Source organism: Mus caroli, chromosome 2, assembly GCF_900094665.2.
Source record: "Mus caroli chromosome 2, CAROLI_EIJ_v1.1, whole genome shotgun sequence".
Taxonomy (NCBI): domain Eukaryota; kingdom Metazoa; phylum Chordata; class Mammalia; order Rodentia; family Muridae; genus Mus; species Mus caroli.
The window spans coordinates 78,114,520-78,139,986 of NC_034571.1; the positions used below are offsets into that span (position 1 = coordinate 78,114,520).

At 40.2% G+C, this 25,467-nt stretch overlaps 1 protein-coding gene across 2 annotated transcripts in view; it reads left to right on the forward strand.

The window, feature by feature from the left end:
- The window catches only part of Itgav (integrin subunit alpha V), an 83,105-nt gene that overhangs the window by 53,228 nt on the left and 4,410 nt on the right, over nt 1–25,467 (forward strand). For both annotated transcript variants that reach the window (XM_021184288.2, XM_021184294.2), the window contains exons 14-28: nt 1,725–1,770; nt 4,702–4,809; nt 6,801–6,859; nt 8,344–8,498; nt 11,914–12,051; nt 14,213–14,280; nt 14,908–15,055; nt 15,587–15,679; nt 17,233–17,312; nt 17,897–17,977; nt 18,420–18,525; nt 19,061–19,219; nt 20,329–20,436; nt 24,763–24,876; nt 24,971–25,078. In XM_021184288.2, the coding sequence (XP_021039947.1) occupies nt 1,725–1,770; nt 4,702–4,809; nt 6,801–6,859; nt 8,344–8,498; nt 11,914–12,051; nt 14,213–14,280; nt 14,908–15,055; nt 15,587–15,679; nt 17,233–17,312; nt 17,897–17,977; nt 18,420–18,525; nt 19,061–19,219; nt 20,329–20,436; nt 24,763–24,876; nt 24,971–25,078 (1,571 nt within the window). The remainder of the gene's footprint in view (nt 1–1,724; nt 1,771–4,701; nt 4,810–6,800; nt 6,860–8,343; nt 8,499–11,913; nt 12,052–14,212; nt 14,281–14,907; nt 15,056–15,586; nt 15,680–17,232; nt 17,313–17,896; nt 17,978–18,419; nt 18,526–19,060; nt 19,220–20,328; nt 20,437–24,762; nt 24,877–24,970; nt 25,079–25,467) is intronic.

The following is a 25,467-nucleotide window of genomic DNA, read 5'->3' on the forward strand; positions in this document are numbered from 1 at the left end:
TAGCCCTGGCTGTCCTGGAACTCACTTTGTAGACCAGGCTGGCCTCGAACTAAGAAATCCACCTGCCTCTGCCTCCCGAGTGCTGGGATTAAAGGCGTGTGCTACCACGCCCGGCGATTTCTACATTTTTTGAGTATTATAGTGGATCTAGGATCAAAATTGATTCTTTCCTTACATGGAGTAAAATTTTGAAGACCCAGATGATCTCTGTTGTTGAAATAGCCACTCTGGATTCTGGGTCTTAGCTTGGTGCCATGCTTTAGAAATGAGACATGAGGTTTGTCTGTGAGCTGGCATTATTTCAGAGCTTTGTTATGAGTGCAGTGTGTGCACTACAAAGCTTAATAGCACCAAATGTATCTGCATATTCCCCCAATGCACCTCTATTTTGTGATTGTTTGAGGCACTTTTCTTTAAAGGTTTATTTTATTTACTATATGTAAGTACACTGTAGCTGTCCTCAGAAACTCCAGAGGAGGGCATCAGATTTCGTTATGGTTGGTTGTGAGCCACCATGTGGTTGCTGGGATTTGAACTCAGGACCTTCGGAAGAGCAGTCGGTGCTCTTAACCACTGAGCCATCTCTCCAGCCCCTTTTTTTAATTTTTTTTAATGTACCCCAGCTTGTCCTGGAACCCATAATCTTCCTGCTGTTGCCTTTTGAGTGGCTGTGATTACAGGTGTGCAACACCATGCCCAGATCATTCATTCATTCATTCATTCATTCATTCATTCATATGAATATACAAATATATTATGCATGTAAAATGTCTAGGTTTTTATTATTTTATATAAATGGGTGTTTTTCTTGCATATATGTTTGTGCATCATGTGTTCAGTGCCTACAGAGGCCAGAAGAGGGTGTCACACCCCATGATCTGTAGTTACAGACAGTTGTGAGTCACTTTGTGGATGATGGAATTAAACTTTGATCTTCAGGAAGAACAGCCAGTGTTCTTTAACTGCAGAACTATCTCTTCAATTATATATATGTATATATAATTTAACAAAGTAACACCATGCTTTAGTTACTTTTCATCATGTATTTTATTTCTTTGAAACATTTATTATTCTAAAACATGAATTTCATATTTCCCATTCTAACAGATAACCACTGTATCCTATTTTACCTTTATTATATATTTTGTTGTTGTTGTTGTATGCCTCTATGCATTTCCTCAGGACAAAATTCTATATCTGTTACTTCAAAGGCACCCACTCGCGTATGTGTGTGTGTGTGTGTGTGTGTGTGTGTGTATGTCTGTGTGTGGTGTGTGCCAAGGTGTGGTGGTGTTTGACTTAGGTGTGTCTCTGGTGCATGAGGAGGTTGGAGATGTGTGTGGAGTGCCTCCGGGCTGATTCTTGCCTTTCCTCCTTATTTGAGACAGGGTGTGTGTGCTGCTGCACCTTCACTGGCTTGGGAGCTTCTGGAAAGTCTCATTTCCAAGTAGGGGCACATTAGGATTAGAGCCACGTGCACAACCCTGTCCAGTGCTTGTAAGCACCAAAGCATCTCTCTAGCCCTCTAAAATGTTCTTGACTAGCTGAAGGAGAGTCTAACGGAGGATGAGAGTTTATTCACTGTTTGGAAATAGTTTTGCCTTGTGCATATTATCATCAAACTTCTTGGCTTTGAGAATAAAACCCAGGAGCAGTAAACATGCCGGAGTAATGTATGTTTTAAAACTTATTTTTATTATTAATATGCTTTTCTCTCTCTCAAGACTTAGTTGTAGGAGCTTTTGGTGTGGATCGAGCTGTCTTATACAGGTATGTTGCATATACTTTAATACAGGAATATTTTAAATTATTTGAAAAATGTTTAAGTCTTCATTTGAATTTCAGTTTGATTTTCTTATAGTGACAAAATTATTCTATTCAAGAAACTCTCAAAGAATAGAGAGCTATAGTTTTTTAAAAATATTTTTTAAAGACTATTCAGAATTTTCTTTCATAGCCTTTACATTTTGTGTGAAGACATTGTCCTACATTTTTAGTCACTCCTAAAATGTATGGGTAGTAGCTGGGAGTATCCTTGCCTTGTGTACACAAAACACTGGGCTTGGTCCTTTCCATATAGCTGTCTTGAGCCAGGCTATGCCAGTGCCTGGCAAATACAGAAATGGATGCTCACAGTCATCTATAGGATGGAACACAGTGCTCCTAATGGAGAAGCTAGAGAAAGTACCCAAGGAGCTAAAGGGGTCTGCAACCCTATAGGTGGAACAACAATATCTAATATAAATAAATAAATGGGAAAAACCCCAAACCAAACCAAACCAAAAAAAAAAAAAAAAAAAAAAAAAAACCCACTGAGCTTGGGCCCTCTGCCTCCCCAGAATGAATTTAAGATGGTAAAGGTTTACATTTTTTTTCCAATTTTTTATTAGTTATTTTCTTCATTTACATTTCAAATGCTATCCCAAAAGTCCCCTACATCCTCCCCCCACCCTGCTCCCCTACCCACCCACTCCCACTTCTTGACCCTGGCGTTCCCCTGTACTGGGGCATATAAAGTTTGCAAGACCAAGGGGCCTCTCTTCCCAATGATGGCTGACTAGGTCATCTTCTGCTACATAAGTAGCTAGAGACACGAACTCTGGGGGTACTGGTTAGTTCATATTGTTGTTCTAACTATAGGGTTGCAGACCCCTTCAGCTCCTTGGGTACTTTCTCTAGCTCCTCCATTGGGGGCCCTGTGATACATCCAATAGCTGACTGTGAACATCCACTTATGTGTTTGCCAGGCACTGGCATAGCCTCACAAGAGACAGCTATACCAGGGTCCTTTCAGCAAAAATTGCTGGCATATGCAATAGTGTCTGGGTTTGGTGGCTAATTATGGGATGGATCCCTGGGTGGGGTAGTCTCTGGATGGTCCATCCTTTCATCTCAGCTCCAAACTTTGTCTCTGTAAAAGGTTTACATTTTTGTAGAAGAGGCAGTGAAACTAAGTTGGTACTTGTGCCTCAGTATTACATGACCATAAAGGTGGTATGTCATGAACATCAAAACTCTTTTATTTAATCTAGAACACACATTTTTTAGCTGTATACGTGCTCTCAGTTCTATTGGTCATCACTTCCTCTGCCTCAGAACGCCACTGACCTTTTGAATAGGTTGGGGTTCTTGTACTGTTATGGGCTGAACTTGGCAAGAGAGTTTCCATTGGAACCATGTAAGGTTCTGTGATTCATCAAGTTCATCATAGCCACGGAGAACATAAACTTACAGACCCAGCCAGAAGTAGTGGTGCACATCTTTAATCCCAGCACTTAGGAGGCAGAGGCAGGGAGATTTCCATGAGTTCAAGGCCAGCCTGGTGTACATAGCCAGTCCAGGATAGCCAGGGCTGTTACACAGAGAGACCTTGTCTTGAGAACCACAACAAACAAATACCACCCACCCCAACCACAACAAAAACCTAACAACAAAAACCCTTACAGGCTTCCAAGATTTGTCATTTGAAGCAGCCTCATTGACCTGACCCCATTGTTCTTGAATATAAAACTCAGACTTGTGCATCTGAATTTTGCAAAAATGTAGTCTTAAGTTGAATATTCATTATTTGAAAGGCTTGGGACCAGAAGTGCTTCAGGTTTTGGAGGTTTATAGGTTTTCAAGTATGTGCAGAGACTCAGTTAAGCATGAAACCTTTCTACTCTCAAAGTCCAAAACTTGAAATAGTCCACAACATTTTTGGTCATCTTTTTGGTACTCAAAATGTTGTAGATTTGAGACTCCATAATATTTTATTGTTTGGATTTTCAGGATGTGGGGATGGGATACTCAGATATATTTTAGTTTATTGTTTTAGTTTTATAATTATTGTTAATAATATAATTCATAAATTGTTATGAAATTAATAAACACTTGCATGAGGTAAGTATGTAAGAAATTTAAAGGGCTAAAATGGGTTGGAGAGATGGCCTAGCAGTTAAGAATGGAGTTAGGAGCATTTACTGTTCTTGCAGAGGACCCAAGTTCAGTTCCTAGCATCTATGTCAGGCCTGTAACTCCATCTCCCCGGGATCTGATATCCTTTGCTGGCTTCTGCAGGCATCTGTGCTCACTCCCACCCATATTCCACTCCAAATGCACAAATTTAATTAATAAAAACAAATCTTTAAAGAGTATAAAATAAGCATGTGTATGCTGTACTGTAAATATTCTCGTCATTTAGAAGTCACGTCTGCCTTAAGTATGATCTGTAGGAATTCTGCCTGCCTTGCAGGAGCTGTTCTCCTTTCCTATACATATGCCTGTCAGCACAGATGGATTTATGACACACACATTCCTCCCTGTGTTCACTCTAATTAGCTGGATGACCTATAACTAGTAACAGTTGTGCTTTAGTGTGCTGAACTCAGGTAGGCTGATCGATCGTCTCACTTGCCTGGAATTGAACATTTGCCAAGGTGCAGGGCTGAATTAGGTCAGTTGTGGGTAAAATGAGACAGTCAGGAATCTTATGTTTACATCTAGGCTAGTACAATTGTCATTGCTATTACCAATAGTAATGGGCATTAAATTGCATCTGTATTGAATGAGAATTTAATCAATTTATTTTTAAATAACCTTTCTCTCCTTTTCCTCCTCCTCCTCCCCCTCCCTCTCCCTCCCTCCCTCCCTCCGTCCCTCCCTCCGTCCCTCCCTCCATCCCTCCCTCCCTCCCCCTCTTTCTCTCTCACTTAAAACTAGAGCCAGACCCGTTGTCACGGTAAATGCTGGCCTTGAAGTGTACCCTAGCATTTTAAATCAAGACAATAAGATCTGCCCGTTGCCTGGGACAGCTCTCAAGGTTTCCTGGTAAGGATCTTTGTTTAGTAGTTGTGATGATTAATAGTTCAGTCATTGTACAAACAACACAAATTTAGCTGGCATGGCTGAAAGAAGAAACCCAGGCAGTTTCTATGAATGCAGTCTATATCCATGTTACAGATAAGGCTATAGAAGGTACACTTTCAAGGAAGCTGTCTAGAAGGTTCCAGAAATAGTTTATAACAGTATGAGAAAGATTTTTAATGTATTGTATTTGGTCAAAAGTGTATTCAAGAAGAAGAAAAAGGTAAGCAGACTTCAAAACATTTTAATTTTAATTATAAATAGGCCCTTCTGAAAATTTAAGTTTATAACAGGATGTGTTTTTTCTCAGACTACATATATGTAAATAATATCACAAAAATTATTTTTCTCTATTTTGTCTTTTGCTTGTTACGCACACACACACACACACACACACATGAGTCTATTTTTCATAAATCTAGTGTGTTATTCTCTGTATCATAATTTCTTTTTTATCTTAAATATGAAATTTCCCTGAGTTTTGCTATATTTTCATTTAGCTGTACTATATAACTATAGTATTATAGTTATAGTATCTTTTATTTAAATTGATTCGCATTATTTTATTTTATTTTNTTTTTTTGGTTTTTCGAGACAGGGTTTCTCTGTGTAGCCCTGGCTGTCCTGGAACTCATTTTGTAGACCAGGCTGGCCTTGAACTCAGAAATCCGCCTGCCTCTGCCTCCCAGGTGCTGGGATTAAAGGCGTGCACCACCACGCCCGGCTCGTGTTATTTTAAAAACTTAAACATTTTCATGTATGTCCAAATAAATATAAAACTCACCTAATAAGGAGTCTTGACTGACGTATAAGGAGAGCAGCTTATCTTGAGGAACTCTGTTCATGGTCCTTTACAGAAGGTCAGATAGGACTAACAGGTGTGGTGCGTAGATAGGAAAACTTTATATGAAATGAGTCTGAGAAGGGCATTTTCCTGGCTCTCTTGAGTGATTGCTACAAACATTGAACGTTTGCAGTCCTCATTCTCCATTGGATTACGCTAAGCAGTATGTAACACTCGCTATGTGCTTGGTTGGCAACTAGGCTGTTTAGGGTTTAGCTGACATTTTGACTGTTCTTGTCTGCTCTCACCTTTCCTGTGAGTGCTGGGTAAGTGCTGCTAATGTAGTCACCATTAGAGGGCTTCCTTTCCTGTGAGTGCTGGGTAAGTGCTGCTAATGTAGTCACCATTAGAGGGCTTCCAGTGGGATACCTAGAGCAGTGTATGCAGACACAACCCCATTTGACAGAGGAGCCCGGGCTCTTCTAATAGTGATCATGGCACAGAGTGACAAATATATTTTGCATCCTATTTCAGTGAATAAGAGGCCATGTCTCAATTAGACAGAGAATGATAGGGGAGGACACCCAAAGTGGACAGTTGACTTCCATGTATGTGCACATAAGTGAGTACATATGTACATATGTACATACATACACACACTTAATACATAGATAAATACTAGACTATTAAAACATAAAGAAAGATGAAAATTTTTTTTTATAATGCAGACTCTACTATCTGTTTTCTGCATTTGTCAATCCAATAAATCATGGAGAGAAATATAGAATAAAAATTGTGTCTGTTCTGGAGATGGGCAGACTTTTTTCTTGACATTCCTTAAAAATGCAATACAGCAGATATTCACATAGTATTTGCGTTGTATAAAATGTTATAACTATGCTGTGGGTGTTGCAACTATTCTGTGGGTGGGTGACTTAAAGTTGGAGGATGTCGGCTGTCTGCAGACACAACACTGTGTTATGTCAGAGCTCTCGCGATGCGCTGATTTGTTGTTGGAGAGTGAACGGCTGGTTGCTAGAACCATCTCCCACCACCCCAGATAGGAAGGGGGAGTTACATTAGAAATGTGAGATTTGTGTGGTATTCAGTTTTCAGTAATATACCTAAACTAGATTACAGAATTTACATTTGAAAACATTTTTTCTTACAGTTTTAATGTCAGATTCTGCTTAAAGGCAGACGGCAAGGGAACCCTTCCACGCAAGCTCAGTGAGTATCTTCCTGTGCTGGGTCAGCAGCGTCAGGGCACACGATGCAGTCAGTTAGTCAAGGAGCTGTTATCCCTCTAACCTGAATGTTTGTGCTTGAAGACATTTAAGATTAAGTAATTATATCCTAGTATTTTCTTTGGCAGCTCGTAGGTCAGCTCAGAGACAGTATTTTGTTGTTGCTGGACACTGAGCATAAGAATGGTAAATAGGAGGCAGCATTGAGGATGTTGAGTGGTTAATGATAGGAGGTAAATGGGGCCCAGGGGAGGTGTCATTGTTTATGAATCTGTGCTCTACTGAGAGCTGGGGAAGGCCATCCCTTGCCTTGGAAAGAGTGTAACCTTTGTGTTGCTGCGTTTAGTCTGTGGCGCCGACACCATTCCTTCTATGCTGAAATGATTGATGTGGTCTGAGAGCATGGCTTGCCAGCTGAATGGTGGGTGACTTCTGCTAGTGAGTAGGAGCAGGCTGGAGAAGAATGCTAAAGGAGCTGCTCTCAGTGTGATGTGCACAGGATGGCAAGCAGGACCTCACTGCAAGATCTGATTTATATGGAGACCACAAGGGAATGAGAGAGCAGAGGGATGCCTAGGACTGTTTAAGTCTGTGGTGGACTGAGCGCACTTTGTCTGAGGAGCTGCAAGGATGTACCCGTGGAGACCAGAAAGGGGATACACCCGCATTCGAGGTTAAACACTTAAAGAAGTAGACAAAGAGACTTGAGGTTTTAAAATTTTGCACAAGTTCCTTTTAAGCAACTTCTTAAAGAGATAAATACTAGGAGGCAGTAATTGTAACAATTGCCTGCGTATTCATTTATATGATTTGTTACCCATTAGATTCTCTTTGGCCATATGCTGAAGGAGGGACATATTCAGTTGTCACATTAAAGGGCAGCTTCATTGGAAACGCCGTTGCAAGTGATATAAACTGTTCGTAATACTCAATGTAATGGTGTGGATGCACATTAATCAATACTTACCATATCGTGTGTGTGTGTGTGTGTGTGTGTGTGTGTGTGCGCGCGCGCGCGCGCGCGCACATGTTGTATGCCTATATATACTGTAAGGGGGGTGGAACCCAGGGTCTCAGGCATTCTACCAGAAGCCTGCTCCCCTCACCCAGTGGGAAAAATCTTAATTTACTTCTGTTTCAGTCCATGGACATCCTTGCTTAGCTTAAATTTAAAGCCTTTTCCCCCTTAGCTTAAATTAAAAGCAGATCCGCCCCCCCATAACTTGGTTTCACTACTGTCATTGTAATTGCATATGACATTTTTGGGGGGACAAGTGAATTATTTAGTTATTAGTTTCTGGAGTTAATGTGTTGCTGCCTCACCACAATGCTTAGGCATTTAAATAAATGTAGAAGGAAGTTGCTTTTCAGAAATGAGTATCTCTGCCTGCAGGAAAAGTCTAGATTGCTAGGACAGCCATGTGCCGGCCAGGAATGTGTTGGTTATAACTGCTGTGGTTTGTATAGACTTCCAGGTGGAGCTTCTATTGGATAAACTCAAGCAGAAGGGAGCCATCCGACGAGCACTGTTTCTCCATAACAGGTCCCCGGGCCACTCCAAGACCATGACTGTTTTCAGGGGGGGACAGATGCAGTGTGAGGAACTGGTCGCTTATCTTCGGGTAAGACACTTCCCGCACCATTACCTTTTCCTTGTAGTTACTCTCCTTCTCCCTTTCATGTATGTGAGTTTTCCTACCTGTACATTGGTGTTTAGTTAAAATGAAAAGCTCAGAGAAGCACACCTGAGAAAACTGGCTTTTCCAGTCAGTGTCAAAGCCAGTATTGAAGGTAGAGTTTATTACTGTCAGATGGATGTTCAAAGAAGCTACAGTGTTACTGAATGAGTCCTGAAAAAGCTTATTTCTGGAGATATTGCTGGACTCTCAAGTCTGCAAAACTCTCCAGTTTCCAAAAAGTAAGCAATCTACTACAGATTCCCGGTGGCTAAGTTTAAAATCTGAGTTGTAAACTTCTGTGTGAGTCTAGTTTGAGGCGAGAGATGGAGCCTGACGCAGGGATGGGTTTGTCTGTAGACATCAGCCAGGGATTGAGATTTAACGGAAGCCTTTTGCAGCTCGAGACTTGTTTGATCCTTGTGGAACATGAAGGGTTCCTGGCACAGAGATGCGTCTGGACTCTGGCGTGATGGAGTACAGGGCCCTTGCATAGGAGCAGTCCAACTTGGGAATCACATGATGTTCAGTCAAAGCAGGAATTATTTGTTTGTTGTATGTGTTTGTTTTACTTGCATGCATGTTTGTATATATGTATGTATGTGTATCATGTATGTGCCTGGTATCTATCCCTATCTATCTATCTATCTATCTATCTATCTATCTATCTATCTATCTTTCATCTGTCTGTCTATCTGTCCATCCATCCATCTCTTTAAAGGCATATTCCAGATATTAAGGCTGTCTATTATGCTTTCTTTTAGAACTATGTGTATCGCTGTTTTGCCTGCACGTGAGACTATGTACCATATTCATGTCTGGTGCCCTGTGGTGGTCAGAAGATATTAGGTCCCCTGGAAACAGAGTTACAGATGACTGTGAGCTGTCATGTGGGTGCTGGGAATTGAACCCAAGACCCCTGGAAGAGCAGCCAGTGCCCTTAACCGCTGAGCCATCTCTCCAGCCCCTAGGCTTTCTTAAAGCTTTTGTCGCCCCAGTTCCACCAAGCCTTAACCATGTAGACTTGTGAAGGATACCTAAGCTCCAAACCACTTTAGGAATCAGTAATAGGAAAGTAAGTTGAAAAATTGATTGGAAAAAGACAGGGAATGTGATTTTTAGGTAAAAGCAATTATAAGGGAGAATTACTTAAATTAAATTATCAATGGATTATCATAGGAGAAGAATATAGGGGAAAGGTATGTCTACTTTAAATGCTATTTAATTTACATGGAATGTCTGACAAATTTTAAAAAATGAAAAAGCATTTACATAAAATTTGTAATAAAAAGGGATATAAAAATAGATAAAATTTAGACTTAAATTATAAAATTTCTTAACTAATCAATATATAGGAAAACTTGGATTTAAAAAAACATAATTCTTAGACATATGTAACACACCTGCCATAACGAGATACAAAAACCCAATAGCTATAGGATCACTCATATGGGATTTTATATATAGATACTTCTAAAATGGGAAGGTATTTGGAATTAGTTTTGTTTGTTTTTGGAGGCAGTGTTACCTGTTGTCTAGGTTGGCCATGAACCATGCTTTGTAGCTGAAAATGACCTTGGATTCATAATCCTCCTGCCTCCACATCCTAAGTCTCCATTAAAACAAGTCAAAACAAAAACAACAAAACTTTACAGATAGGAACATAAGGACTAGATGATTTTTATGCAACATTATAATTTAGGAATGAGCCATTTCTGATACTTTATTAATCTCTGTTCAAAAGAATAGTAAAACTGGAAATTTTCTAATGTTCTATGAAGCTTGACATATGTCAAGTTACCAAATCAGTAAGTAGGCCAAGGTGAATTCATTCTAGGCTGGACAAACATTGAGAATTTAGAAGGAGGACTTTCTACATGAATAAAGAAGGGGGAAAAAAGCAAGACCATTTTATGTAGCTGCAGAAAAGGAAAGCCTGTGATCTGATGAACCACTGAGGATTTATTTTAGAGGTAGTCACGACTGTGAACAGATCCGAGGTTAAATTTAATTCAGGTCTGTTTGTTAACTAGTCCAGGTGTGAAGCGTGGAAGCTCCTTCCTTGCTGATGATCCTTTAGTTGTTATGAAGGTTTGGGAAAATAAATAAGAACTGGTGAATTTTGTGACTATTTAAGTAGAATCATCACTGCAACAAAATCCTGTAATAACAAAAACAAACTGGGAAACCACAAGTAATCTTTGACAGAAGAGTGGATAAACTGTTATAACATATTACCTAGCAGTAATGTATACTCTAGCTGTATATATGGGACAGCATAGATGAGGCTTAAACTGTGAAATGGGAAGAAATCAGAGGTTATGTATGAGCTCATTCCCAGTTATCCAAAGGAGAAACAAAAAACAAAAGTGAGGGACGCACAGTTTGGTGACACATGCACTATTAGATCTCTATAAGAAGTGGCTCCCGCAAGATGGGTGTGTAAACCCCGGTCATCAGGAAAGAGTGACCACAAGAGATTTCTAGACAAGTTTGAAAACAGTGGTGTCAGCAGAGCAGGCAGGGATGGGCGAACTGAAATTCAGCAGCCCTTACACTGTGAAGGAAAGCAAAGGTTGAAAGGTTGGGCAGCTTAAAACCACATTAATATTCTGATTACTGTGTTGGGTAGCTGCCTGAGTGTTCCTTTTACCATGTTGGCATAAAATCACAGTCTCACTTTAAGGAAGGCAAGAGAAGAATTTATTCAAGGAATGTGAGTGACTATGGCTGGAGGCCTTATCCTCTGAAGCATAGACTCTGGGCTGTGTTGTGTATGTTTTTACGAACACAGGACAAAGGGAGGCTGGTGTGCTGTTGAGTAGGTGGGCTACAAAAGACAGTGGAATTCAGATCTTTATCCCATTCTTTGGTTGCTGGCGGGGAGCGATCCACCAGGTTTTCTGATGGATTCCAATAGTTTTAGCTAGCAATGGCAAAATAAGTCAGATGCAGAGATTTATAGCTAAGAGTTATTAGAAAGGACTCATATTGTTCTATAACAACTCTGGCTCATTATCTGAAGTATTACACCTCTGCATAATTGGCAGAGCTCAGCTCTTAGCAGACTGTTAAATACGTGTGGTTTCTTCAGAGAACTTTGGTTCACAACTAATGCACTTCGTAGCTTTTTGGTTTTGTTTTGAGTCAAGTGTTACATTATAAAACTAAACCTGATGAACAGTTCTTACTGAACAACCATGTGAGTTTTACTTTATGCATACCACAGTTAACACAGTTTTTCAGATGTAACCGAACATTCTGTGATGAATTCAGCTGCTTTCGTGGTTCCCCACCGTTGTGGATTCCTCCAAACAGTTTAGGTTGATGTCACCTTTAACCTGAAGCTCTTTTGTTTCAGGATGAATCTGAATTTAGAGACAAGCTCACTCCCATCACCATTTTTATGGAGTATCGGTTGGACCAGAGAACAGCTGCTGATGCCACAGGCTTGCAGCCCATCCTGAACCAGTTTACTCCGGCCAACGTCAGTCGGCAGGTAATGCAAGCCAAAGTTATTTCTTATATCGTCCTTTGATCTTTTGATAAGGCTTGTGTTCTTAAGGGATTGTTTTTACAGTGTTGGTAGATACTTAATTAAGAAATCAGAGGGGGAATAATCAGAATATTTATGTCTGAGATTTTTAAACCTATTCAGTAGTTACATGCATTGAAAGACTGGGCTACATTTTGTGTACAGATAATAGTAAAATTATTTAATGGAAATAACAAAAGGCCTGTTTATTTACATGGAGTTTTTAGTACTTACATCTTGGGTGTACATTTTGTGGTGTGTGTGTGTATTTATATTTATACATATATATGCATGTATGCATATATATATATTATATGTATATATAATATATATACATATTATATATATATATGTATATATAATGCATATGCAGTTTTATGTATATATTTTATATAAGTAATTGCCAAGTCCAGCCCGGCTTGGTCTTGGAAACCTGACTGGGGGCGATGGAGGATTGAAGGACAAATAAACACACATGTACTGAAAAGCTGGGGTCAGGTGGGATATGTGCACTCTGATGGAGGAGTACCAACTATCACACAGCATCTGGGAGCCTCAGTGTGTTTGCTGTGTACAACCCAGGGGGAAGGGTTAGCTAGTCTTGTAAGCGGTCTCTGTGGGTGAGGAGTCTCAGCATGTAAACCTCTGGGAGGAAGAAGGTGCGATTGGTAGGTTTTGCACACACTGCCAACATTTGCACTGAGACGAGAGGAAAGCGTTGCCAGTTCTAAGCCTGCACTGTATGGGGAAGGCTTTGCCATTCCCATGGGTCTGGTGCATTGCTCCTTCATGCTGCTTTGCCCGCATCAAACAGTTAAGTTTTCACCCAGTACGACTTCTGCTCGTGACACATACACTCAGAGCTCCCGGCACACCACGAGTAATGCTTTTCATAAGGCAACACAAAATTTCAAACAGTTTGGTAATTTTGCAAAACCCTTTGCACAATATCTCTCTTTAAATATTGTTTTCTATATCTTCCTTGAATGTTATTACATGTCCTTAGGGCTTGGTCTCTCAGAGTTCATTAGCATAATCTAGGTTGTCCCTTCTTCTTTGACTTCCTTTCTAAGACCTCTTGAGCAGTGTTTATTTTGGGGGGTATAATTTGAGAATTGTAATATGACAACATAGAAAGCAAATTGAAATATTTTTAAAAGTTTATATGTAGTTTATGTATTTTAACAAACATTTTGTTTTGTACCTTGGTACTTTAGTGTATCTGCCATTTTTTACTATCCACTAGCAAAGGACTTGTGAACATAGTTAGTTCTGCGTTCCTAGTTGTTAGTGGGGTGGATGGATGTTGCACCATTGGTTAATTTTATATCTGAGCTTCTTAGTATGTGTGCTTTAATGTGGTCCTTTCTTTACAAATAACTTTTTACCTGTGTCTATGTATTTTGATGACTATTTTTTCTCTATAGTTTTAGAATTATTTTAGAAATCTTTATCATTATTGTTACTATTTTTTTTTTTGAGATAAGCTCTCATTAAAATAGCAACAAATAAGCTAAGAATGACCTTTTCTTTATTTCCCTTTTCCCTTCATGCTTTTGTTCCTTCTATGTGTTCTACCAACATCTCTTTTCCTGCATTGCCTCTCTTTTGAGGGTTTTTCTACATGTTCTTCATGGCACATCTCCTTGGCCAGAGCCAGAAAAAGCAAGTTTAGATTTTTTTGATGTTTTCTTCTGGTTTAATTAATTAATTAATGACTTTGGTTGTTTGGTTGATTGGTTTTTTGTTTTGTTTTTTTGTTTTGTTTTGTCTTTTGTCTTTTTTTTAAAGCTTCTTTCCCAATATTTTGTACATGCTAAACTTATTTTGACCCTTTCCTCCCTAGTTAATATTTGCATAGCAGCAGAGGTCAATGTCTTAACGAGGAGCCCTGATTATCTTGTCACTGCTTGTGTAGGTTAGCCAGGAGCACATTTGAAAGGATCCCTCATTTCTTGTACTAGACTCTATTCCAAAATGCTAACAGCTAATTTGAGAAATACAAAATTCTAAGTAATTATATTTCACCCAATTTTTACTCCTTATTCTTGATTACCTATACTGACATGTTTAAAGATGAGTTTCTAGTATCCATGTCGAAAATAATAAAATGTTTTTCTTTAAGGCTCATATTCTACTTGACTGTGGTGAAGACAATGTCTGTAAACCTAAACTGGAAGTTTCTGTAAATAGGTAAGTTGTACCCTAAAGTGTAAATAGAAAAATATAAGAAATTTAAACGGAAAAACACACTTTCTATTCAAGATGCTAATGTTTATAAGGAGAATTATTTACAGTAAAGGAGAATTAACAATTTTTTCACAATAAAGCAATTAATATGATGGTTAAAAAAGTACCCACTGTGTTTTTACTAGCGGCCTGGCTTGGCAGGTTTATGCCCATCAGCTGTGGTTGTACCACGAGTCCTACTAATTGCCTTGATACACTTCACTGTGGACAAGGTCTGAACTGAGGAATGTCCTCACCACTTGATAAAACTGTTGTGAGAATTATGACAAAAGAATAATTCGTCTTTTTAGCAAAGCCAGCAAGGAATTAGAAGTACATACACAGCTGGAATGTGACATTGGTGGTATGTGTACAGAGCCATGCTCTGTGAGGGCCACCAGCGTTCAGTCACACAATGTGGAGCACCGGACTTGCATCCAGTGTGCTATTTTCTGTTTTCTGTTGAGCTGTGGAGAAGCTGTGCGTGACCTATTCCGAGACAGTGAAGGCTGTTGGCCACGTGACTAACCTCTGGATTGGCTCCCTCCCCATGGAGTCTCTTCTCACTGTTGGATTTGAATTAACTTGCAGTGATCAAAAGAAGATCTATATTGGGGACGACAACCCTCTGACACTGACTGTGAAGGCGCAGAATCAAGGGGAAGGCGCCTATGAAGCTGAGCTCATCGTTTCCATCCCGCCGCAGGCCGACTTCATCGGGGTTGTCCGGAACAACGAAGTAAGCAAGCAAGCAAGCAAGCAAGCAAGCTGTCTCTTTGAAAATCACAGCACACTCCCGGCTCTTATTAACATTAATGAGGCAGGCCGTATTTAGTGAAGCCCAAGCTTAGCCATTCGATCTAAGACTAAATTGCTAAACAATAGAGTCTAATACATAATTCCTTTCAGGCCTCATGCTTTGCATAATATGTTATTGTAGAATTATTAGCTTTGCCAGCCACGCATCTGAAAAGAACGAGGTCAGCTAGATCTAGCCTGCCCATCACATTGCTAGCCAGATGCACTGTGACCAGAATCTAGTCCTCCAGGGGTCTGCCCAACATTTTTACATTTACATGCAGCAGTGGTCCACAGCTCCGACTTCTTTCTCTATTTACTCAATAGATTTATTTGCTTCATTAAAAGAGGAATTTAAATACCTACAGAATATTGGGTAGGAACTTTGTAGTTTCCGCTTTTTTGGCTACTATTAATTTCTTTTTTCATCCCAACCCCACTCCTCTCTCGCTTTCTTTCTTGTCTATCAAAGGCCTTAGCAAGACTGTCCTGTGCATTTAAGACAGAAAACCAAACTCGGCAGGTGGTGTGCGACCTTGGAAACCCGATGAAGGCTGGAACTCAAGTAAGGCATTTGAATTTGATGGATTTTTTTCCCCCTGTAAATAGAATACAATGGGTTTTTTCCCCCATCTAGGTTTGTTTATAGTAACTTCAAACTAAGTTGGGTTTTTCATTGTTACTGCTGTTTGGTTTTGTGTGCCAGGACCTTGCACATGCTTGGAAAATGCCCTACCACTGAGGTCTATGCTGCCCTGTTTTGTTTGCTTGTGCTTTTAAGGTAGGATCTTCCTCTGTAAGCTCAGCATAGCCACAAACTCAAGTTCTTCTCACTGTTGCCCCCTAAATGCTGCATTGCAAGGCTGCTGTGTACTGCCACGGCAGCTCTAGATTGTACCTTTATTTTATTTTATTTTATTTACTTTTTTATTTAAATTTTTTTATTTATTACTTATTTTGTGTTTGTGTATATGTGTGTATTATGCCTACATATGCATGCATGTAGTTGACCACTTGCTATGGGGAGGTCAGAGGACAACTTTTGGAAGTTGATTCTCTCCTCCCACCATATAAGACCTGGGAACTGAACTCAGGTCATCAGATCAGGTAATAAGTGCCTTTACCCACTGAGCCGCTTCACTTGCCCTCAATGTAGTACCGTTAAGTTAGTTTTGATTTAGAGTTTAATTATTAGTAGAGCTCTGTTTTTGTTTTTTTTTTTAACTAGGATACTAAAATTATAGGTGGAGCTGTATGCACAGCAATGTCAGTTACGTGCACATCTGTTGCCATGGTCTAAGCATGGCATGCTTACGCGTTCATCGGCAGGCAGCCATCATCCTGGATAGATGTGTCCTAGAGAGGAGCTCTGTGCTTCCCCATCCTCTCTGGTTTCTAGCTTATGACTCTTGCAGTTCCTGGGTTTTCTTCCTTTCTTCTTCTTCTTTCTTTCTTTGTTTATTTTGGTTTTTTCAAGGCAGCGGTTTTCTGTCCTGGAACTCGCTTGTATACCAGGCTGGTCTCCAACTCACAGGTCTGCTGGGACTAAAGGTGTGTGCCACCATGTCTGGTGGTTCCTGGCTTTTCTAAGTAGCCGACTCCAGACTTTGTAATGTGAGTCCAGCCCACCCAGAGGTGTCTTTTTTACGTACAATTACGTGAACCCCAAGAAGCTTGCAATCTTATATGTGTAGTTCAGTTGTTTTCTTTAAAGTCGATCAGGTTCCTGCCTTGGACCTTAGGTTGTCCCGAGGGAAGGGGACTGAGAGCGGTGTGACCGGGAGATTCTGCTTCCCGTCTGGCTTCCTAACTCAAGTCAGTTGTCAGATTGCGATGTCAAGTCTTATACTCAATTGTGCATTGCTTTCACTGGAACAACAAACATAAGTTTTAGAAAGACAGTTGATATCGTCGTAGGGAGGCGTGATTAAAATTAGTCGTTGTTACATAGCCTCCATTATGACTTCAGTGGAAAATCAGTTGTAATTATTTTTGTTCAATTTTACAATAAACTCATGAAAGTGTATTTTAGAACCCACTTCTTTATTTGGATGTCATATTTGATGTTTCTAACTTAGAGAAGATACTGACCGCCATTGTTACCTCTTCCCTTCTCAGCTGCTCGCTGGCCTTCGTTTCAGTGTGCACCAGCAGTCAGAGATGGATACTTCTGTGAAGTTTGACTTGAAAATCCAGAGGTATGAAAACACTCCATTAGGATAAAATAACTATTTTACTTTATAAATATATTACATACCCCCCTTTAAAGATGGAATAATGTAGATTAAGCCTTCAGTACTGCATTATAGGATTTTTCACAAATTTATTTGTTTTAATTTTTAAATGTACAATGGTATTTTGCCTGCATGATATCTGCATGAAGGTGTCAGGTCCTCTGGAACGGGAGCTATAGACAGTTAGGAGTTACCACGTGTAACTGCAATGTGGGTGCTGGGAATGGAACCCGCTCCTCTGGAAGATCAGCCCTGAGCCACCTCTCCATGCCTGCATTATAGAATTCTTAAATCAATATTTAGTTATACAAATGATTTTATTGTCAATTTGACTTTATAAAACAAAACTAAACATTAGGAAATACAGCTTTTTTCCATCTTTGAATTAATGGTAATTAAAATAATTGGTCGATCGGTAGGGCTTCAGTTTCTATTTTGCTTTGAATTGTTTAGTTTTAGGTCCCCTGAGTTCTCGTTTTCATAGCTTTGATGATAAATGTGCCCAATCTAGTCCTGAACATCTTTCTTTTTCTCTCTTTACTTTTCAGCTCTAATTCTTTTGACAATGTAAGTCCAGTTGTGTCTTACAAGGTTGACCTCGCCGTTTTGGCTGCTGTGGAGATAAGAGGGTAAGTGTGCATTTCGAGCTGAGTATCTCGTTGTTGTTGTGCTTGCTTCTGAAATGTGGCTGCTGGACTTTCTGCAGGCAGCCACCCTGCCACCCCAGCTTACTGCTGCTTTACTAAGGCAGTGGACGATGTAGAGATAAGGCCCTGAATGTTCTTCAGAGTCCCAAGTAGCTTTCTGGTGGTCTTTTGAAAAGGCATGGTAACAGCAATCTTAAAGAATGTTGATTGAACCTTCACAACACTTGCTTACCAGTTCATCTGTTGCATGCTGATTTAGCAACGGTGGCTTTTATGCATATGTTCATCCGTAAGCTTTTCCTTTATGCCTTTTTAAAATTAGCTCTGATTTTATTCAGCTGAGTATAGAATATTTAGGAAAATGAACTGATTGCACTGTTTGATATTCATGGTAGGTTTTTTTTTTTTTTTTGTCATTGTTTAGAGTTTCAAGTCCAGATCATATCTTTCTTCCAATTCCAAATTGGGAGTACAAGGAAAACCCTGAGACTGAAGAAGACGTTGGGCCTATTGTTCAGCACATATACGAGGTTTGCAGTCATCGGACCTAATAGAAAGCTAGTGAAGGGGTCAATGGGGAGAGCGGCTAAACATTTTAAAACCAATTCTATTTAATCTTTATTTGCAATTTGCATAATGTAAACATGTAGCAGAAGTACTATTTGTAAGTTCATTTTTATAGACAAATATCTATATTTGTTTAAAGAACACAAAATCGACTTGAGTAAAAGATAGCCCTTGTGTGTGCCCATGAAATTCTGAAGTTCTGACTAAAAACTGGAAATGCCTGTAATTAGGCAAAGTTTTATTGCTTCTACGAAGGTTATTAAGTCAGCATTCAGTAACTCTTTAACAGCTTTCTATACATTTTTATCCTTGTAGATCTTCCTGTTGAGAGATAAGCATCTGTTTGGCCTGTGTGTACAGTGGTTATGCTTGAAGTCTATCAGTAGCACCTGCTGCTGTTCAGATCCCATTTTGGATAGGATTTCTAGTGCTAACATTGTAGAAGAATTGTAGAACTAATTATGGTCCAAGGTGCTTACGTTTTCTTTTCCTTATTAGCTGAGAAACAATGGTCCAAGTTCATTCAGCAAGGCAATTCTAAATCTCCAGTGGCCTTACAAATACAACAACAACACTCTGTTGTACATTCTTCATTACGACATTGACGGGCCAATGAACTGCACGGCAGATACAGAGATCAACCCTTTGAGAATCAAGGTACTGTGCTTTAAGTAGCTCTTTATTATCATAACTTTTATTTCTTCCTAAACATATAAATGAACTTAAAATAAAACAACTCTTTTGATGTATGAACTCTGCAAAAAGTTTTTGAGTTCACAACCAGTACACTAAAAATTAGCCCATTTATGCAATAGGTAAGAATTCTGTGAAATTCTTGAGGACCTTATGTTTATGAATGGTCAATAAACCTCAGGAGATATTCCTGACCATGGCCCATTGCAATATCAGTTTGTCAAATGTGTAATACTCTATTTAAAGCTATTTTATTGTTGAAATTTCTGTTTTTAGAGTAAGATATGCTATTTTACTTGTGACTTGATTTACAGAGTCTAGGAAAGTGCCGTTTTATAGGACTTTATATACTTTTGGCGATAGTGATCTTTGTTCTAGAGTATATATTTACCTAAAAATATTACATCAGTCAGGGCAGTGATGACAGATGCCTTTAATCCCAGCATTCAGAAGGCAACTGCAGGTGGATCTCTGAATTTGAAGCCAGCCTGGTCTACAAGTTATAGGACAGCCAAGGCTACACATGAAACCCTGTCTCAAAAAACCAACAAAACAAAACAAAACAAATTACATCACATACAGTCTAAGGAAAGTTCAGAAAACAAATAAAATAAGCCAGACTTGATGGCACATGCCTGTAATCCCATAACAAGTTTGATGTTATCCGGGATTACGTTTTGTGTTTAAGGCCAGTCTGGGCTGTATAGTAATACTCTGTTTCCAAAACCCCAAACAAATCAGACTCAAGCCTCCTGACTGACACTCATCGCAGACGTGCTGAAGAACTTCAGGCTCTTTCAACAGATATCAGTTTCCCTCCAGGGATGCCGGGAGAAGCAGTGGTTAGGAAAAGGCAACATTTGTAGGGCAATTAATGACGTTGATCTTTTACTTTCTGTCTTTCCTGTTCATTAAGTAGTAAGTTGTAAATTTTCTGTCCATACCACATTTTCATAGATTGCATGCTAATCATATCTAAGTATTAGTGTCCAAATGTCAGTGTAAGATTTTTTTTTTTTTTCTGTTATCGTTTAACCACCGTTCTCCAGTGTAATCCATGTCTGTCTTTATAGACACCCGAAAAGAATGACACAGTGGCGGCAGCGGCGGGACAGGGAGAAAGGAATCATCTCATCACCAAGCGAGATCTCACCCTCAGAGAGGGAGATGTTCACACTTTGGTAAGCGCCATCTCCAGTGCACAGAGAATCAGCATCTAAAAATACACGGGTACAGGACACTCTACAGCCAACACCTCAGCAGGATCGCTTAAAAAATCTGTGGTCCTCTTGATCTTCTTCCTAGTTACATTAAAGACAGTTCTCAACTGATCCATTTTATATACTGTTTAATAAAAGCATTTTGTATTCTGCCTGCCTCGACTGCTCTTCCAGCTGGGCACTTTTGATCTCATCTTCCTCTTTGGCACTTCAGTAGCATTTTGCAGGAGAAACCTGGAGACCCAGTGATGAAAACTGTGCAAAGGGAATAATTAGTTCAGTGTTTTAACTTTAATTATGTCAGGTTATTCAGGGACTGTACGGTTTGATAGAAATGCATTGTTATTTTTTTAAAACCCTTTTTTATTTAATTATGCTATTATTTTTCTTTGTGGCACATACATCCTGTCTGGTATGTCTGTAAAGGCCAGAGGACAACTTGTAGAAGTAACTTCTTTGCTTTTAACACAGCTTGACAGGGAGAACCTTCGAAGTCACCTTCCCCGTGAAGCCATCTTCTCTGCCCACACCCACTGTTTTTATATAACTGAGTCCTGGGGTCAAAGGCTCATTATTCAAATACTGAATTTTCTTTCCATCACTACATCAGGGCATTATTCTCTCCTTGTTCTCCATCTGCCGCCTTGCTCTCCTCGGTCTCAATTTCTAGATTTGTGTTTTCTACACTCACCTTCAGGCTCCTTAATTGCTGATTAGAATTTCTTTCGAACCATGCGTCAGCTTTTTCTGATTTGACCTGGAGGAGAGCCAGGGTTTTTTCGTAGTTCTTTTCAGGTCTGTCACAGCCAGTCTGGGCAATAGTTTAAAGACTGATGCGGTCCCAGGGTGATGGACCCTGGTTTCAATATCCAACCCCTGAAAAGGAGTTCATTGATCATTCTCCAAAAGCAAGTCCTGACAACTGATGATTCATTCATCTGTCTAAGAACAGCGTGTTCCTCTAGTGGGAAAAAATGAATAAGTACTCTGTATTTTTACTCTGATGAAAAAAAAATCTCTTAAATGTCTATCAGAAAATAACAAATCTAGAAATACATCCTGGAGTTTTCCCAGCATTTGTCTTTCCACACTGATCTACAGGGAGTGAATACAAACCCCTTTCTCCAAGTCCTTCCTCTGTGTCTCTCAGCTCCTACATCCTGCATTTCAGTAAATTTCAGCCCCATCTATTTTGTAAAGCACCTACTCATCCTAACCCATGTGCACCAACTCCGTTCCTTCACAGGGTGACCCACACCACTTTCCGTTGACTTTTACCAACCTCGGCCGCTGACTTTATGCCCTTATCTCCCCTAGTGTCTATTTACCACAGAACCTGTAGGGGTTCTTTGATGTGTGGGTCACTGACAGGTCACTACTGGAGTTTCTGAGTTGACTCAGAAAAATCACAGGAAAGATAGCTCAGTGGTTAAGAGCACCAGCTGCTCTTGTAGAGGACCCGAGTCTGGTTCCCAGTACCCACACAGGCAACTCACAACTGTAACCACAGCTCCAGAGGGAGTAACTTTTTCCGCTTTCAGAGGACACTTATATCCATGTTCAGACCCTCCTAGACAGGTACACATAACTAAAAAGTAAATATTCATGAAAATTAGGCACTGTTCTATGGGAACATATAATAGCATGTCACTAGGAGTCATTTTATCGGTATATTCTTTGAACAGAATAATAGTGCTAGGTTTTCCCCTTGTCCCTGACCTAGCTTATCGAATCTCAGGCCCTTAGCCACATTTCTAGCGTCAGATGTGGGTTCCATCTTATGGAATCCTAATTTAAAGACAGCTGTTGGTTACTCACATAACATTTGTGCCTCCACGCACCAGTCTGTCCTGGTGACAGGTCACTGTAGTCGGTCGCAGGGTTTGTAGCTGGGTGATGTGGATGATGACATTTCTCCACCAGCAGCATGCAGGGTACCTTTTCCCGTCCCATGAAGGTTAAGTTAGTCAGTAGCGCTGGAACTTCTAGTTAGGCACCAACTCGACTTTCCCATGTTAGATGACTTAAATAAGTGTTGTCCTCTCAATAGGGCTTTACCATTAGGTTGTGGCGAACAACCAAGAGCCTTGCCAATACCCTGTTACAAAGAGAGCAGCAACAAGCATGGATGAGGAAAGATCTCTGTAGTGTGATGTAGCGCCCTTTGGGTGTATGCCCAAGAGTGGTACAGCTGGATCTTGCAGTAGACCAATTCCTAGCTTCCTTGTATCTAGTTAACTTCTTCAGACTGAAGGTTTTCTCCTAGTCCATTCTGTAGAGACAGGGTCTGTCACCGAACCTGGACTTCACTGATGGGCTAGACTAGCTGGCTAGCCAGCCTCAGGGAGTGTCCTGTTTCTTCCTCCCTAGCAGTAGGATTACTGGTGGGTGTTTCTAGGCTTTGCTTTTGTTCTGTGGGTGCTGAGAATCAGAACTTAGCTCCTTACACTTGCCTAGCAGGTACATTACTGACTGATCCACCCTCTACTTCTTGCATAATTCTATTCTATTGATTTATATGTGCAGTCTTGATGATAACAAATCATTTTTATTACTATAGCTCTGCAGCAAATTTTGAAATCCTCCTTCCTTCCTTCCTTCCTTCCTTCCTTCCTTCCTTCCTTCCTTCTTCTTTCCTTTCTTCCTCCCTTTTTTTGTTCCTCCCACCTTTCCTTTCTTCTTTGTTCTTTCTTGTTTCAAACATAGACCATTCTCACTGTAGCTCAAGTAGGAACTTCTACTGATCCTCCCGCCTCAGCTTCTGGAGTACTGAGATTGCAAGCTTGTATCAATGTATTTGGCTTATTTTCTTCGCTTCAAAGCTTATTTTTGATGTTTGGCATTTTTAGCAATTCCTTATGTACTTTAGGTTAAGTATATACACTTCTTAGGGCTACTTGCATCCCACTAGCAGTTTGTGGGTCTAACCCTGATTGGAGAACTCTTGCATCCTAGAACACGGGCTGCCCAGTTAGGTTATCTTTGACTCCTTTCAACAATATTTCAGTTCCTTTCAGGGTTTTCATAAAAAAGCTTTTAGTTTTCAAGGTATTAGCTTTGCTCTTGATTTTTTTCTTGTTGTTGTTCTTTTAGCCATTGTTGCTAGTGTGCAACCAACAAGTCATATTTGTATGTTGAATTTGTAGGAACTGTGCTCTGTTGTTGGTCTGTTCTTGTTTATTAGGTCTTTATTAGTTTTAGTGTAGCTTGCTTGGATTTTGTTGTTGTTTTGGTTTGGTTTTTAAAACATAAGGTCTTTTCATCTTCTGAGAGATGGCTTTGTTTTATGTGTTTATTACGTTGCTACTGGACCACACTGGCTAGACCGTGCAGCAGACTAGAAGCAGCTTGTCCAGACCCCTTGCCTTGTTTGTGGTCTTCTGTTAAGTGTAGATTTAGTTGTGCTTCTGTCAAGGATGCCCTTTATCAGGTGGAGGGAGCTCACTTCTCTTCCTGATCCTCAGCTGCTGAGGCCATTAACTGGACAGCGTGCTCTGTGGTGCATGCGTGTGGCGTAGTGCAATGTGACCAGCACATGAAAGATGGTGGATATTATTTCTCTTAGCTGCCGACGTTCAAGTTCCTGATGAAAACACTAATTATGGCAGGTGTCATCAGCGTGTGATTTTCTTTCTACAGGTCTCACACAGAATAATAATTAAAGATTCACTGCTTTCTTTGCTTTTCTACAGAATTACTGTGATCCGATGTCTTAAAATGACCATATTCAGGGTTTGCCTAGAGAATGTTTAGTTGTTGTCATAAAACCGAACTCTTCCATATTAGGCTTTATGTTCCTAGAATAAATTACACTATGAAACAATGCTTTTGCCAGGTGTGGTGCATGTACCTTTAATGCCAGTGCTGGGCAGGCATGGGTAGGCAGATGTGAGATCAAGGCCTCTACTTAATCTGTGCAGTAAGTTCTAGGAAAGCCAAGGCTGTGTTCCAAGACCCTGTCTCAAAACATACAAAGAAAGAAACAAAATAAAACAAAGGAGGCCTGCTCTTTCCTGAAGGGAACCAGAAAGGAGTGGATCTTGGGGCCAGGGAAGATGGTGGGGAGGGCTGGGGGGGAGCAGCGGGAGGGGAAGCTGTGGTCAGGCATAATATATGAGAATTAAAAAGAAAAGCCCAGAGCTAGCTGTTGTCTTCTTTGTTAAGCGTTATGCCTAGAAGACAGAGAATCTATAGTTTCTCTTTGGCCTTCACGTAAGGATGCTTAATGTTCAAACGTTACAAATGCCAGTGTGATCTCCTGTGTAAGGAAATGGTCTGTTCTGGCAGGGCTGTGGAATCGCTAAGTGCTTGCAGATCACCTGCCAGGTTGGTCGACTGGATAGAGGCAAGAGCGCAATCCTGTACGTGAAATCCCTGCTGTGGACCGAGACGTTCATGAACGTAAGCAGACAGATGTACCAGCAGATGTGTACATTTTTCAAAGAATTATAAGGCTGGCTATCTAAGAAACCATCCACTTGTTATTTCTGTGCAGAAGGAAAACCAGAACCATTCCTATTCCCTGAAGTCATCCGCTTCCTTTAATATCATAGAATTCCCTTACAAGAACCTGCCAATTGAGGATCTCTTCAACTCTACACTAGTAAGTCACCGGCTTCAGAGCAGGGATACCTGCAATGCAAACACCTTAGTGATTTTAATGGAAGTTTAACTATAACAAGTGAAAATATAAGTTATTGGAGAGGATTATAGATTTTAGAATCGAAAGCATTCTCTTTCTTTTTTTAAATTACATTTGTTGTTGCTGAGGAGGGTCACGTATCACAGTGTGGAGGTCAGAGAACAGCTTTTCAGAACTGATTCTGGGACGTGAGGATTGGACCTTGGATATCAGGTGTGGTGACCAGGGCCTTTAGCTGACGAGTCATCTCACTGACCCAGGCTCTTGTCCCTTGGTATTCCTGTACTTCATTGTCCTAGAATTAGTAGAGGTGGCCCTTTTTCTTCAGCACTTGGTGCTGTGTAACAGGG